Here is a 15,703-nt window from a genome sequence, read left to right on the forward strand (position 1 = left end):
TCAATCCCATGGTTGATGAAGGCTAATGCACCGTATGCCGCCTTAACCACAGAGTCAACCTGCGCAGCAGCTTTGAGTGTCCTATGGACTCGGACCCCAAGATTCCTCTGATCCTCCACACTGCCAAGAGTCTTACCATTAATACTATATTCTGCCATCATATTTGACCTACCAAAATGAACCACCTCATACTTATCTGGGTTGTACTCTATCTGCCACTTCTCAGCCCAGTTTTGCATCCTGTCAATGTCCCATTGTAACCTCTGACAGCATGCCACACTATCCACAACACCCCCAAATATGTTTGAATGATAATTAAACTTGATTTGATAAGAAGGAGGATACTTAAAGGAAATCTAAGGATTTAAATATCTTTCAGAAAGAATAGTTGGTATCTGGAATGAGCTGCCAGAGGAGGTGGTGGAACAATGACAACATTTGAGAGGCAACTAGACAGGTACTTGAATGAGTATGAAATTAATACAGGCAAGTAGGATTAGTACAGATTGGCACTGATATGTTGGGCTGAATAGCCTGTTTCTATTCTGTACAACTCTATGACTCTATGCAGAGTTTGGACGATGGCATTTGTTGCTCAATTCACTGTACTGTACCAGGCATGATTAAACACTCCAAGCGCTTGAGGTCTTGCTCATGGTGTCAACCTTCCAGCATCATCCACCTGTTACCTCTTCCTTGTCAATCTAGGTCCGGGTTGTAGCGGACCTCACCTTTCCTCATCATCTCTTCCACCGATGAATGAAGTACAGAATCTAGCAATCCGAGAGTGCCTTCCCAGCACAAGCTGGCTTAAAGCCGTCCAAAGCCACGCAGCCCTGCCTGGAACAGTGACCGTCATTCCTTCAGTCAGCACTAGTTTATGGTAATGTCACCCAATTACGCTCTGTGAGTGTGCACTCATGCACTAAGCACCTGACTGGCTCTGATTGTGGGCTGTAACCATGCCATTGAGCTGCTCCACAAATGCCATGTGGGGCTGAATCCTCACATACTGATTTTCCATGCTGTGGTGTCCTTCACCTTCAGTGATCCATAGTCAACTGGGTCCCCCCTATCTTAAAATCTACATCAGAGAAAATAATTACAGTACCATCTAATTATCTGTTGGCTGATTCAACCACTCTGTCTCAAATCTACACCCACTAACACTTGATAACGTCTAATTATGTTGACTTCCCTGCTGACAATTCAGAAATTGTGTCTCCTCCTTTCTTTCCTTCTTGTAACCACAGAGCACATTGATAATCTCACTAAGAGTTGATGCAAAAAATCTTCCTTACAAACTTTAATGTTAATTGTGATTTAAATAGATTTCTTTTGGAAAGATAACACATTCAAGGAGCCATTGTCTGACTAATTAGAGATGTGATGTTTGGGGAGAAACAAATTCTAAAACTGAGACCTTCCTTACCTCATGGGTGGGTCTCTTGTAGACTGAATGGGAATGAAAACATGCTGAGCACAGTGGTGCAGTAAGCAGAGATGTCGCCTCACAGCAGCAGTGAACCAGATTCAGCCTTGACCTTGGACTGTCTGTGAGGTGTTTGCATATGGAACAGTTGATGGGAAGTTAGAGAGAATAAAATGGGATTAGGGTGTTGTAAATTGATGCCTTCGGGCAGATGGGGCTCGTCAGCCGTAGTCGGCAGCTCATTTAGGAGAAGGAAAACTCAGATCTCAAACCTCTGCTGCCTTGCAGCTATACCCATTCACGGAGAAGGCTTCGGGAGTAAACCCCAGGGAAAAATCCAGAGTTGGAGACCCTAAAGCAGCTCTATGTTGTGTTCAACACTGACAGGTAACTCCTGCAGCACTGCTCGTACCAAACTGTATGGGACTCTGCCGTTCCTTTGGGTTAATCAGATGCATGGAGGGGGGGCTTGTCACATGGGCAACAGCTTGCCCTCCATATTGTACTGCCCAGGCTTGCATACCTAGACAGCTAGGACACAACATCCGTGGTTGACCCTGACCAATGGAGGCCTCATTCACTCACTCACTCACCTGATCTCAGTGGTTGGGAAGATGTTGTAGTCAATTGTTAAGGATGAGGTTATGGAGTACTTGGTGACACAGGGCAAGATAGGACAAAGTCAGCATGGTTTCCTTAAGGGAAATTCTTGCCTGATGAACCTGTTGGAATTCTTTGAGGAGATTACAATTGGGATAGATAAAGGGGTTGTGGTAGATGTTGTATATTTGGACTTTCAGAAGGCCTTTGACAAGGCTTACCAAGTTAAGAGCCCACGTTATTACAGGAAAGTTACTGGCATGGTTAGAGCATTGGCTGATTGGTAGGAGGCAGCAAGTAGGAATAAAAGGATCCTTTTCTGGTTGGCTGCCAGTGACTAATGGTGTTTCACAGGGGTTCATTGTTGTGACAGCTTCTTTTCATGCAGTGTATCAATGATTTAGATGATGAAATAGATGGCATTGCAGATGATATGAAGATTGGTGTTAGGGCAGGTAGTGTTGAGGAAACAGGTAGGCTGCAGAAGGACATAGACAGATTAGAAGAATGGGCAAGAAAGTTGCAAATTAAATACAATGTTGGAAAATGCATTGTCATGCACTTTGGTAGTAGAAGTAAATGTGCAGACAATTTTCTAAACAGGGAAAATATCGAAAAATCTGCAATGTGAAAGGAATTGGGAGTCTTTGTGCTGCACACCCTAAGGTTAACTTGCAGATAGAGTCGGTGGGGAGGAAAGCAAATGCAAAGTTAGCATTCATTTCAAGAGGTCTAGAATACAAAAGCAGGGATGTGATGCTGAGGCTTTATAAGGCAATGGTGAGGCCTCACCTTGAGTATTGTGAACAGTTTTGGGATCCTCATCTAAGAAAAGATGTGTTGGCATTTGGAGAGGGTCCAGAGGAGGTTCACAAGGATGATTCTGGGAATGAAAGGGTTATCATATGAGGAACGTTTGATAGTTCTGGGTCTGTACTTGCTAGAATTTAGAGGATGGGGGGAATCTCATTGAAACCTTTCGAATGTTGAAAGGCCTAGACAGAGTAATGTGGAAAGCATGTTCCCCACAGTGGGGGAGTCTAGGACAAGAGGGCACAGTCACAGAATAGAGGGGTGCCCATTTAAAATAGAGATGCGGAGAATTTCTTCAGCTAGAGGGTGGTGGATTTGTGGAACTTGTTACCACAGGCAGCTGTAGAGGTGAGGTCGTTGGGTGTATTTAAGGCAGTGTTTGATAGGTTTTTGATTGGACACGGCATTGAAGGTTACATGGAGAAGGACGGGCAGTAGGGCTGAGGAGGGGAAAAATGTATTAGCCGTGATTGAATGGCAGAACACACTCGATGGGCCAAATGGCCTAATTCTGTTCCTATGTCTTATGGTCTTATGATCTTAAATGGAGTAACGTATGAAATAGCCCAATTCAGTGGTGGGACACCTGCTACAGAGAAATTTCTAGAAAATTGCAGAATCAACTATACTACAATTGCTGAAAATCACCAAACAATGACACATGTACAGGTGATTATATAAAGATGCAAGGAAGCATATGAATAGTTTAACAAAGAGAAAAGTAGCAATTTCACAGTCTAATCCAATATACAAAAGCATGAAGGGCATAGACATGGTGAATTCACTCAGTCGTTTCTCAGGTTGGAGGAATGAAAAATTAGAGGGCTTGGGTTTAAGGTGAGAGGGGAGCGATTTAGCAGGAACTTGAGAGGCAGCTTTTTTTACACAAAGGTGGTATGTATGTAGAATGAGCTGCCAGGGGAAGTTGTTGAGGAAGGAAGAATAACAGCTTTTAGACGACAATTGGAGAGATACACTACATAGATTGGAAACGTTATAGTCAAGCTTAAATGGGCAAATGAGCAGCCATAAATGCAAAAAGTTCTGTGGATGTTGGAAGTCCAGAGCAATACACACAAAAACAGCAGGTCAAGCAGCATCTATGGAAATGAATAAACAGTTGGCATTTCAACCGAGACTCTTCATCAGGACTGGAAAGGAAGGGAGAAGATGCCAGAATAAGAAGGTGGGGGAGGGGAAGCAAATCAGACTAGCTTGGATGGGTACCTTGGTCAACATTGACCAGTTGGACCAAAAGGCTTGTTTCCCTGCTGTATGACTCTGTGAATGCTCTGAATCTATACTTTGTTGGGCCAACATCTATCCATTTTTTGTTGTGTTATGTGTCCACCAGTATGGTGACACACTTGCTGAATATTTGACAATGTAGATGAGAGCTAATAAAGATGAAATCTGTCAATTACTTGATGCTTCTGCCCTCTATAAATTGGCAAATGCCAAGATTTCAATCTGGAAGGATAACAAGTTTATTAAAAGTAAAAGATCAGTCGCATCTCAAACTGGATGGAGCATAGTATTGCTGCAATATTTCAAAGCTTCCTAATATACAAAAATACCCTTAACCAAGCTAATAGCAGGTGTCCATTCTAAAATTAGAAGTAACAAGTTTTGAAAAAGTATATTCATTAGTAGGACCTGAAATAGCAATGATGATATTTATGTTTATGTGTGGGATTATTTTTACATTATGAATTGTTACAATGTGAAAGGCGGTATGAGAGAAGGTGGTGGACACACAGCTTTCAAAATCAAAGTGAATAAACGGTTCTATTTTAACTTCATCAGTCCACAGGACATGTTTCCAAAATGCATCAGGCTTGTTTAGATGTTCCTTTGAACCTTTTGAATAGAACTTTTTGGCCACAATGAGCAAAGGTATGTTTGGAGAAAAAAAGGTGCAGAATTTCATGAAAAGGACACCTCTCCAACTGTTAAGCACGGGGGTGGATCGATCATGCTTTGGGCTTGTGTTGCAGCCAGTGGCACGGGGAACATTTCATTGGTAGAGGGAAGAATGAATTCAATTAAATACCAGCAAACTCTGGAAGCAAATATCACACCATCTGTAAAAAAGCTGAAGATGAAAAGAGGATGGCTTCTACAACAGGATAATGAACCTAAACACACCTCAAGATCCACAATGGGCTACCTCAAGAGGTACAAGCTGAAGGTTTTGCCATGGCCCTCACAGTCCCCCGACCTAAACATCATCGAGAATCTGTGCATAGACCTCAAAAGAGCAGTGCATGCAAGATGGCCCAAGAATCTCACAGAACTAGAAGCCTTTTGCAAGGAAGAATGGGTGAAAATCCCCCAAACAAGAATTGACAGACTCTTAGCTGGCTACAGATGTAAAAGATGGAAATAAAAAGGTTTTCTTGTTAAAATATTAAAGAAATGTGTCATCTTTAACTTTATGCCTTTTGGAAATCAGTTCATCTTTTACTCACTTAGCTATTCACAGTAACAGAAATTTTGACCAGGGGTGCCCAAACTTTTGCATGCCACTGTATATATATAGATATATATATATAATATACACACACAGGAACAGATAAGTTCTGAGTCAGGTGCCAGAATATTGCAAATTTGCAAATACTAGGATGTGGTTACTTCTCTCGGTCACATTCTCTCTGAGTTAGCAACAACCTGCTTAGGTATCAGACAGAGCAAATGTCACACCATTAAGTGTAATTTGGAGTGGTTGCTTTTGTCTGTTCTTTCTAGATGATAATGTGACAACATTCACCTATCTACTTAGTTATCAGCAAAAACTAGCAACGATTAAAAATAAAGTTTGAGGAAGTGAAATTGACGTGATGTGCAAAAATTACCTTTTGATAATTATTTTCTTCTGGAGTTTTACAGAAGGTAAGATACATTTTATTACATCTCATTTATTTTTCTCTTTTAAACTTCATCTATTATTTTCAATGGATGTGAAGAGTTTGAATGTACTATACTGTACATATAGCTCTTGTAATGTATGCATTAATTTATTATGTGAAGGAAGTCCAGCAGATAGAGTATATATAGGCATGACAAAGCACATGGAAAATACAAGGATGAATTATATCTCTTTTAATAGTCTGAATAGTAAAGCAGATAAACAGAGAATATGATTAGTGCTTGGGAATATGATATTATTATCATCACAGAGATATGGTTGAAAGAAGGCAGGACGGACAACTTGATATCCTGGGCATAGGATCTTCAGGGTAGATGGAAAGAAGAGGCAGCTTTACAATACTAATTAAGGAGTCCATTACTGCAGTTAGGAGGGATGATGTCCGAGAAGGCTCTTCCAATGAGGCCACACAGATACTCAGAAACAAGAAGGAGTGATCATTTAATGGTGTTATATTCACGGCTTCTTAAGAGGCAGCAGAAAGTAGAGCAGATAATGTAGGGTTATAATAATAGGGTTGTAATAATTGTGGATTTCAACTTCCTCAATATTAACCGGGGTAGGTTTAGTATGAAAATGTTTGATTGGAATTTTGAAAGGAGAGCTTTGCAAGTGTGTAGGTAGAGAAGGCAGTACTGGAACAATATAGCATGTAGACAGCAAGTGGTTGGAGTGTCAATGGAAGAGCACTTTGGAGATAGTGACCCTGACGGTGTAAGTTTCAAAGCAATTACATGCCGAAAGGGTAAGAATGGATTAGAAACTAATGTCTTGAATTAGAGGAAGGCTGATTTCAATACCATAAGGCAGGACCTGCCAAAATAGACGGGGAATAGCTACATCTGACAAGCATCATAAAAAGTGTAGGAGGGTATCTGAAATCAGAAGAAAAAAAGAGGACACTGTGTGTTACTGGGGGACAGAGTTAAGATAATTTTAAAGCATTTTGTAACTACATTAATGGTAAGAACATAACCAGGGAAAGAGCTGAGCCTATAAGGGACCAAAGAGAAAACAGTCTGAGGACCAACATTAATCTTACTTGGAAAGACAAAAATTTATCAGATAGTCAGCACGGCTTTGTTAAGGGTGGATCTTGCTCAACCAAGTAGTTTGAAATTTTCGAAGAGGGAACAAAATTTATTGAATGGACAGTGTGGTGGATATAAATGACTTGGATTTGACAAGGTCCCAAACAGGAGACTGATCCTAAAGGTTGGAGCTCTTAGGATCCAGGGAAAGTTGGCAAATTGGTTCCAGAATTAGTTTGGTATTTAAGAGACAGAACATGGCCACTGCTCTATTTGTCATAATGTGAATTAAAAAGTGAAATTCTTTTTTGATAAATGGATTAATTAGCAGAAAGTGTTTATTACCCTTTAGAAATCTTATTGAGATCTTGAAAATTTTAAATTGTAATTGATGGTTCTACAAAGTGTATGTTGTCCTGAATTAGTTTTTAATGATCACTAGGTGAATGTTTAACTGAAGCACAGCACAAAAAGTGCATGGGCTAGTAAATGCCAAAATATATGATTAGGAAAAAATACTTTTATCTTTATCCTTACTCTATACTAATAAAAAGGAATTTTGCTTAACCAACACTGATCACAAGTTAGTTATGGATGAGAAGAACATTCAGAACCTTTTTATAATTCATCTAGAAATCCATCTGTTTAAAAAATCCCACGGCATTTATTTTCCATCTAGATATTATTGGATAATAGCATTACATATGATCCTATTCTATTCTATCTCCATTATTCTATCTAGAAATTTATTTCTCATATTGTGAAAAATCTTGTGTCATCAGTTGTAAAATTTACTTTTACTGGTTTAAACCTCTTTGCCATGTTCAGCTTCCAATAAAGTTTGAAGTGATGTTCCTTTTATATTCCCTGGTACCTGTGACACCATCACTCAGTGACTCCAGTCTGAGTAAAAAGCCAAAATTCCCCTAAGTTTTATCACAACCCAGACATTAGCCGGGAGAGGTCATTGTCATTTTGATATGTAAAGCAAATGTTTTTTTTTCAGTTTCCTCCATAAACTTGGTACAGAATATCTTACTTTGTTCATCTACCATTCAATCTCTGTTTCTTTTGACATATTCTAGACCAGGAGTTCCCAAACTGTTTTATGCCATGGACCAATACCATTAAGCTAGGAGTCTGTGAACCCCAGGTCAGGAACACTACTCTAGACAAATTGATAGATTGATTGGTCGATTGACTCATTCATTTAGAACATTGTGTAAGCAGAAAATAAATACATTTATTTACCTTTATAAAGGCATTTACTCTGGAATATACTGGACGGCACGATAGCGTAGTGGTTAGCACAATGCTTTACAAGCAACCCAGGTACAATTCACGCTGTTGCCTGTAAGGAACTTGTACATTCTCTTCCCGTGACCGCGTGGGTTTCCTCTGGTTGCTCTAGTTTTCTCCTACAGTTCAAAGACATACCATTTGGTAGGCTAATTGGTCATTGTAAATTGTCCCATGGTTAGGCTTGGGTTAAATCATTAAGAGTGGTATAGATAAGATTAATGTAAGCAAGCTTTTCCCACTGTGGTTGGGTGAAACTAGAAGCAGAGGTTGTAAGTTTTGGTGAAACATTTAAGGGGAACCTCGGGGGAACTTCTTCGATCAGAGGCTGGTGCGAGTGTGGAACAAGCTACCAGAGGTAATGGTGGATGCAGGTTCTTGTACAACATGTCAGGGAAGTTTTGATAGGTACAAGGACATGAAGGACATAGAGGAATATGGTCCAGGTGCTTTAGTGCAGATCTGGGATTATACACACGTAATGCATATTCAATATAGAACATAGTAGAATAATAGAATACAACACAGTACAGGCCCTTTGGCCCACAATGTTGTGTCAACCTTTTAACCTACATTACTGTGCAAAAGTCATAGGTACATATATATAGCTAGGGTGCCTAAGACTTTTGTACAATACTGTAGTAATCTGCACTGTACTGCACTGTAGTAATTTGCACTGTACTTCTGCTACTTCTGCTACAAAAAAAACACAAATTTCATGGCATATGTGAGTGATGATAAAGCTGAGTCTGATATGGGTCTCTATTATGGACTGAGAGTGGGAAGGGGACAGGGAGAGGGCAATCATGGTTGGGAAAAGGTGAAGGGAGGTGGGAGAGAGCAGGAAGCACCAGAGAGACATTGCGTAATGATCAATAAACCAATTGTTTGGAATCAAGTGACCTTGCCTGGTGTCTCAGGGCTGCACCACCTCCTGCCCCTGGCACTCCTTCTCTGCCACCTGTCCCACACCCAACCCACGGCGTTGCACCCTCACCATTCCCAACATCCTTTGCGCCTGCCAGATTTACAAACTCACTCGCTGCTCCACATTGACAAGCACAGTACTGTGTAAAAGTCTTACACACCCTGGATATATATATATATACAGATGTGCCTAAGACTTTTGCACTGTACTGTACTCTAAGATTTATTTATTTAACCCTTCCCTCCTACATAGTTCTCTATTTTATTATCATCCATGTGCCTATCCAAGAGCTTCTTAAAGGTCTGTAAAGTACCTAACTCTAATACCACCCCTGGTAGAGTGTTCCATGCACCTATCACTCTCTGTGTAAAAAAACGTTCCTCTGATTTCCACCCTATACTTTCCTTAAAATTATGCCCCCTCACATTAGCCGTTCCCACCCTGGGAAAAGTCTCTGGCTATCCACTTGATTTATGCCTCTTATCATCTTGTACACCTCTATCGAGTCACCTCTCATCCTCCTTTGCTCCAGAGAGAAAAGCCCTAGCCCGCTCAGCCTATGCTGAAGCCGCACAAGACATCCTGACCTAGGCTGCTGTCAATATGGAGCTTGCACCTTCTCCCTGTGATGACATGGATTTCTTCCAAGGGCTCTGGTTTACTGCTACATCCCAAAGATATGTCATTTGACAGATTTTGTTGGCCACTGTAAATTGACTTGGGTGTGTAGGTGAGTCGTAGAAACTTGGGGGTATCAATATAGAGTGCGTAAATGGATGGTTGATGGACAGTGTGTGTTCTATGCCTCTGTCCATGCTATATCTCTCCACAAGTCCACGAGGTGGAATGAGATTTCAGGTCAGTGGTGAGCACAGTGCCACAGAGGTCAGTACTGGGCCCGCAAGTATTCACGATAATCATTAACAATTTGGAAAACGCGACCAAGTGTAGCATATCTAAATTTGCTAATGACACTAAATTAGGTGGAAAAGCAAATTTTGCAGAGGCTGCAGAGAACGTGCAGAGAGATATAGACAGGTTAAGTGAGTGGGATGAGTCTGACAGATGAAGTACAATGTTGGTCAATGTGAGGTCATCCACTCTGGAAGGAAAAATAGAAGATCAGATGATTATTTAAATGGTGAAAGATTGCAGCTTGTTGTTGTGCACAGGGATATGGGGGTGTTTGTGAACAAATTACAAAAGGTTGGTTTGCAGGTCCAACAGGTTATCAAGAAGGCAAATAAAATGTTAGTCTTCATTGTTAGAGGAATTGAATTTAAGATTTGAGGAAAGATCTGTTGGCTTTGGAAGCAATACAGGGGAGGTTCACAAGGTTAATTGTGGTGATTAGCCTATGAGGAGAGATGGAGTTGCCTGGGAATATACTCACTGGAATTCACAAGAATAAGTGTGTGTGGGGGGTGGGGGGGGGTGGTCTACAGAAACATATAAAATCATGAATGGAATTGATAAGATTGAGGCAGGAAATTTATTTCCACTGGAAAGTGAGACTAGGACTAAAGACGTGGCCTCAAGATTCAGGGAATAGACTTAGGACAGAGATGAGGAAAAACTTCTTTTCCCAAAGAGTAGGAATCTGTGGAATTCTCTGCCCAGGCAAGCAGTAATGGCTACCTCATTAAATACATTTAAGGCACAGTTAGATTAATTTTTGCATAGCAGGGGAATTATGGGTTATGGGGGAAAAGCAGATAGGTGGAGATGAATCCATGGCCAGATCAGTCATGATCTTATTGATTGGTGGAGCAGGCCTTACTCTTGGGCCCTATTACGTTCTTAGGACCAAAAGGTCCAGCCAATACATACAGATACCAACGATGCTGGATGACACTGGCATAATAATGAAGAGTAGGTCGGGTGATGTTATGATAAGATTGAGCTCTGTTCAGATACATGTTTAACATTTAACAGTGGGGTTATAACATGCTTCAATGAGCTAAACGGAGTATTTTTTGTGCCATTCTGTAATACTCTGAAACTGCAGTACTTACCACAGGATTCACTGACATCTTCCCAAATGCCTCTGCACAGTAGCATCATTTAGTCCTTCTGTTTTTTGAAATAAACTCTGTTTTCCTATTTTTGCCACTAAAATGGATAATCTCACATTTTCCCATAATTAAATCCATGTGCATTGCCATCCTCTACTCCCATCAGTTAGCCTCATACTTAATTTTCCTTATGATGACAATTATTTCAAATTACCCTCTCCCTTTGTCCCTATTTTTTAACATCTTTTGAGGTGCTTTTAGTATCTACCACTAAAATGATCTATTCAAAATTCTTCTCACGTTCTTAATTTTTCTGACTCAACCTCTAAGGGCCAAAATTTACTCTAGCTTTTTTTCTTCCCTTATATTTATTTATTGGCATTTTTTAAGTTTCCCACTGGTAATATGTTTTCTCTCTGTTACCACATTAATCACAAATTTGCTGGTTTCTAAAATTCTGCTAATCTTTGCAAAAATATATGCCTTTTCCTTCAGGGGAGGGGAGGGAGGGATTCCCCTCCCTCCCTCCCCTTCCTTCAAACCATCCTTAAATTCTTTTTTTAGCTATGGAGTTGGGTTGCTGATCTCTAAATGTGGCATGAAGGAAAAATGCATGTCCTGGAAACAAAAATAAACAGCAAAGGCAGGCTGATACCATTTGTAAAGAAAGAAACACGGGTAATGGAAAATGTTAAAGACAATGACTGGGGAGGGAATGTGGAGATGGGGAAGATAGCAAAGAGAGGAAAGCAACAACGCTTAAACGGCAAATCAGGTGATGATATAAAACAAGAACTGATACGTCTCTAAGATGTCCCAGAACACGTCAGATGTTGATCTTAGTGCTTCAGCCCCCTGATTTTCTGATGCAAAACCAGCATCCTTCATTTCCCCTGAGAAATGCCAGCAAGCTACCTTCGTATGTTGAGGGACTAGCTAGCAGACGGTTAAGGGTCATGTCGTTGCAGAGTTCCATACAAACCAGAAACTAAAACTGAAGGTTCAGCTGAACCTTTACAAAAACCTGGTAGTTTCACCTTGATTTTTTAAAAAAATTAAATCTGGTGGGATATCAGCTCATGTAGTTGTCTCTGAGTTCTTCTGCTGAATTCCTTCCTGAAGTGAACAGACAGTGAATATCAGTTTATGTGTATTACTTTCAAAAGGTTTATATATCATGAAATTTGGTGCTTTGTGGCAGTAGTACAGTACAAGACATAAAAAATTACTATAGGTTACAATAAGAAATATATAAGAAATTAAATAGCACGAAAAGAGAGCAAAATAATGAGGTAGTGTTTAGGGGTTCGTGAACCGTTCAAAAATCCGCTATCAAAGAGGAAGAAGCTGTTCCTGAATTGTTGAGTGTGTGCCTTCAGGCCTCTGTACCTCCTCCTTGATGGTAACAATAAGAAGAGGGTATGTCCTGGGTGGTGAGGGTCCTTAATGGTCGATGTTATCTTCTTGGGTCATCGACTTTTGAAGATGCCTTTGATGGTGGGGAGGCTCGTGCACACGCTGAAGCTGGATGAATCTATAACCCTCTGCAGCTTTTTCTGATCCTGTACATTGGAGACTCCATACCAGATGCTGATGCTACCAGTTAGAATGTGCTCCACCATATATCAACTTCGGTAATGCCCCCCAACCCCCTCCTTCACCATTTCCCATTCCCTTTTCCCTCTCTCACCTTATCTCCTTGCCTGCTCATCGCCTCCCTCTGGTGCTCCTCCCCCATTTTCATTCTTCGACGGCCTTCTGTCTCTTTCATCAATCAACTTCCCAGATCCTCACTTCATCCTTCTCCCTCCAGCTTTCACCTATCACCTTGTGTTTCTCTCTCCCCTCCCCCCAGCTTTTAAATCTACTCCTCAGCTTTTTTTTTCAGTCCTGCCAAAGGGTTTGGCCTGAAGTGTTGACTGTACTCTTTTCCAAGATGCTGTGTGGTCTGCTGAGTTCCTCCAGCATTTTGTATGTGTTGCTTGGATTTTCAGTATCTGCAGATTCTCTCTTGTTTGTCCACCATATATTTGGCAGAGTTTTTGGTGTCGTACCAAATCTTCTCAAACTCCTAATGAAGTATAGTTTCTGGATGCCTTCTTCATAAATGCATCAACGTATTGTGCGCAAGATAGATCCTCTAGGAAGCTGATGCCCAGAAACTTGAACTTCCCACAGCTCAATGAGGTCCGGTGTATGTTCCCTCAAGTTCTCCTTCATGAAGTCTGCAATCAATTCCTTGGTCTTACTGACGTTGAATACGAGGTTGCTGTGACACCACTCAACCAGCCAATCTATCTCACTCCTTATGCCTTCTTGTCACCATCTGAGATTCCGCCAACAACAGTTTGATCATCATCAAATATATGCTGCATTTCAGCTGTGCTTAGCTACATGGTCATGGGTGTAGTGACAGTAGAGCAGTGGGCTAAGCACACATCATTGAGGTGCACCAGTGTTGATTGCCAACAAGTAGAAGATATATATTATTTCTAAATAGAAACCTGAGAACAGCAGTAACCCGTGGGTAATATTCAAATGAATTATTAGTTAAACTATTTTGGTATTATTAATTGTGGAATGAATGTTGTCCAATATATCTTTCATTGGAATCTATTTCATTCAACGGAATGAGGTGACTATTTAACTCCTGTCCAATGTAGCAATCCATTGCCCCTCAGATTTTGGATTAAATCCTGGGGTGGACAACCTGTGCTTTGAAACTAAACTTGTTTTTGCTCTGGGCTACACTACTGAGAATTAACTGTGCCAGAGTAAAACTTATTATTGACAGTAATCTATAATAAGTTGCATGAATCACTTAACTTAAATCAGTAACCATCCTCAACTGGAAAAAGGACGTGGTCCAAACTTAAGTTTGTGAACCGGACTGTTTGTAATTATAAATATTTTAATGTTATTTTCAGAGGAGTTAGAGGAAAGGACATAATTAATTATTTCATTGAGCCACATAATATCAGTTAAATCTGGAAAAAGCCCTCTTCTCATTACTACCATCAGGAAGGCAGTACAGGAGACTGAAGATGTACACTCAACATTTTAGGAACAGCTCTTTCCCCTCTTTGATCAGATTCCTGAATGGTCCATGAACCCATGAACACTACGTCATTAACACAAGAGATTCTGCAGATGCTGGAAATCTTGAGCAACGCACACAAAATGCTGGAAGAACTCAGCAAGTCAGGAGGGGAATAAACAGACGACATTTCAGGTCAAGGCCCTTCATCAGGACACTCGTTACTCCTTGTTTTTGTATTATTTATTTGGTTTTGAAATTAATATTAATTTTTATGCTATCTACAGTCACTGGATAGCACTGTACTGCTATCACAAAATGAATTTCACATAATATAAATCAGTGATAATAAATATAATTCTAGTTTTGTTTCCAGAATTAAATCAGCGGATAGTACTAAACTATTGAATCAAACTTGTGATATCTTCTGTGTATGTGTATGTGTGTGCCTGTGTTTATGCGTGTACATCTGTATTCCTTTATGAGACTCACGGTCTCATGTTCTGCTCTCTATCTGACCACATCTTAATTTGCATTGTCCATGCCATCAACACCACTGCTTGTTCTGGCAAATCCATTTTAATATCCTCACTTTTGCCAACGCCCTCCCAATCTCTGAACTCTCCTACAGGACTTTAACCCTCTGAAATATCACAAATACACTACAATTGGGAGCCATCCCTTATTTCAGAATTTCCAGCCTAAATCTCTGTCTCCATGCCCTCCTTCTTCCTTTAAGACCATCCTTAGAAACCAGTCCATTCACCAAGCTTCTGATCATTAGCCCTTACATACCAGTACTGAACTTTGTAAACTGCTCTGGGGGAGATTTGTTATTCTTATTGCACAATTCGAGCCGATGCTTTAAAATGGTGTGCATGTACATACGTATATTGGTGTAGAATTTCCTTAGCACCTCTACAAAAGTGTCAAACAGTCGCTGTGTAAACCATATTGCCTGACTGTTGAACAGCAGCAGTATCAGTCTTGTACAAGGTTAAGCCTTTCCCTTGCAACTTGCACAACTGATGTAGGGGAGAAAGTTCTGGTTTTGCAGTTTTGCAGCGAGAGTTGGGTGCTGTCTGTTGTTCAAGGGGATAGTTGAGTGAGGGAACTTCCAGAAAGTGAGGGCACTGGCTACTTAGGGGACTGCCACTCCTGGGTCATAAAGATGGAGGAGTTTTAGAGGGTGATGGGCATATGGAAGGAAGGATTCAGATTTTTGGTCAGAGGAGACACATGCCCTCTCGTATGACCCGTCTCTGCCCTAGGGAAATGGTGCTGGCTCCTCACTCTATCTATGCATTTTATCATCTTCTATACCTCTTACAGTCACCTCTCATCCTCCTTTGCTTCAAAGAGAAATGCTCACTCAACCTTTCCTCATAAGACATGCTCTCTAGTCCAGGCAGCATCCTGGTAAACCTCCTCTGCTCAAATCCAGCTGCGTCAATTCCTGTGTCCAACACACAACACAAAAGGGCCGCAGGCATCCCCACCATCTTGAAGTTTTAGGGACGGCACAGTAGTATAGCAGTTAGCGCAGTCGATTTACCAATCAGGGTAAACTCTTGCCACTGCCTGTAAGAAAATCTTATGATCATGTCAGTTTCCTCTAC

The 15,703-nt window shown here is 40.7% G+C and overlaps 1 protein-coding gene across 4 annotated transcripts in view; it reads left to right on the plus strand.

Annotated features, from left to right (window-relative positions):
* The first annotated feature begins 1,768 nt into the window (after positions 1-1,768).
* LOC140212754 (uncharacterized) overlaps positions 1,769-15,703 on the plus strand; it is a 67,042-nt gene continuing 53,107 nt past the window's right edge. For 3 of the 4 annotated variants that reach the window (XM_072283923.1, XM_072283926.1, XM_072283927.1), the window contains exon 1: positions 5,514-5,737. In XM_072283923.1, the coding sequence (XP_072140024.1) occupies positions 5,686-5,737 (52 nt within the window). In that variant the 5' untranslated portion in view covers positions 5,514-5,685. Of the gene's footprint in view, positions 1,820-5,513; positions 5,738-15,703 lie in introns of those variants that run through there. The other variant, XM_072283925.1, reaches the window with a different exon arrangement.

This window comes from Mobula birostris, chromosome 20 (assembly GCF_030028105.1).
Source record: "Mobula birostris isolate sMobBir1 chromosome 20, sMobBir1.hap1, whole genome shotgun sequence".
Classification (NCBI taxonomy): domain Eukaryota; kingdom Metazoa; phylum Chordata; class Chondrichthyes; order Myliobatiformes; family Myliobatidae; genus Mobula; species Mobula birostris.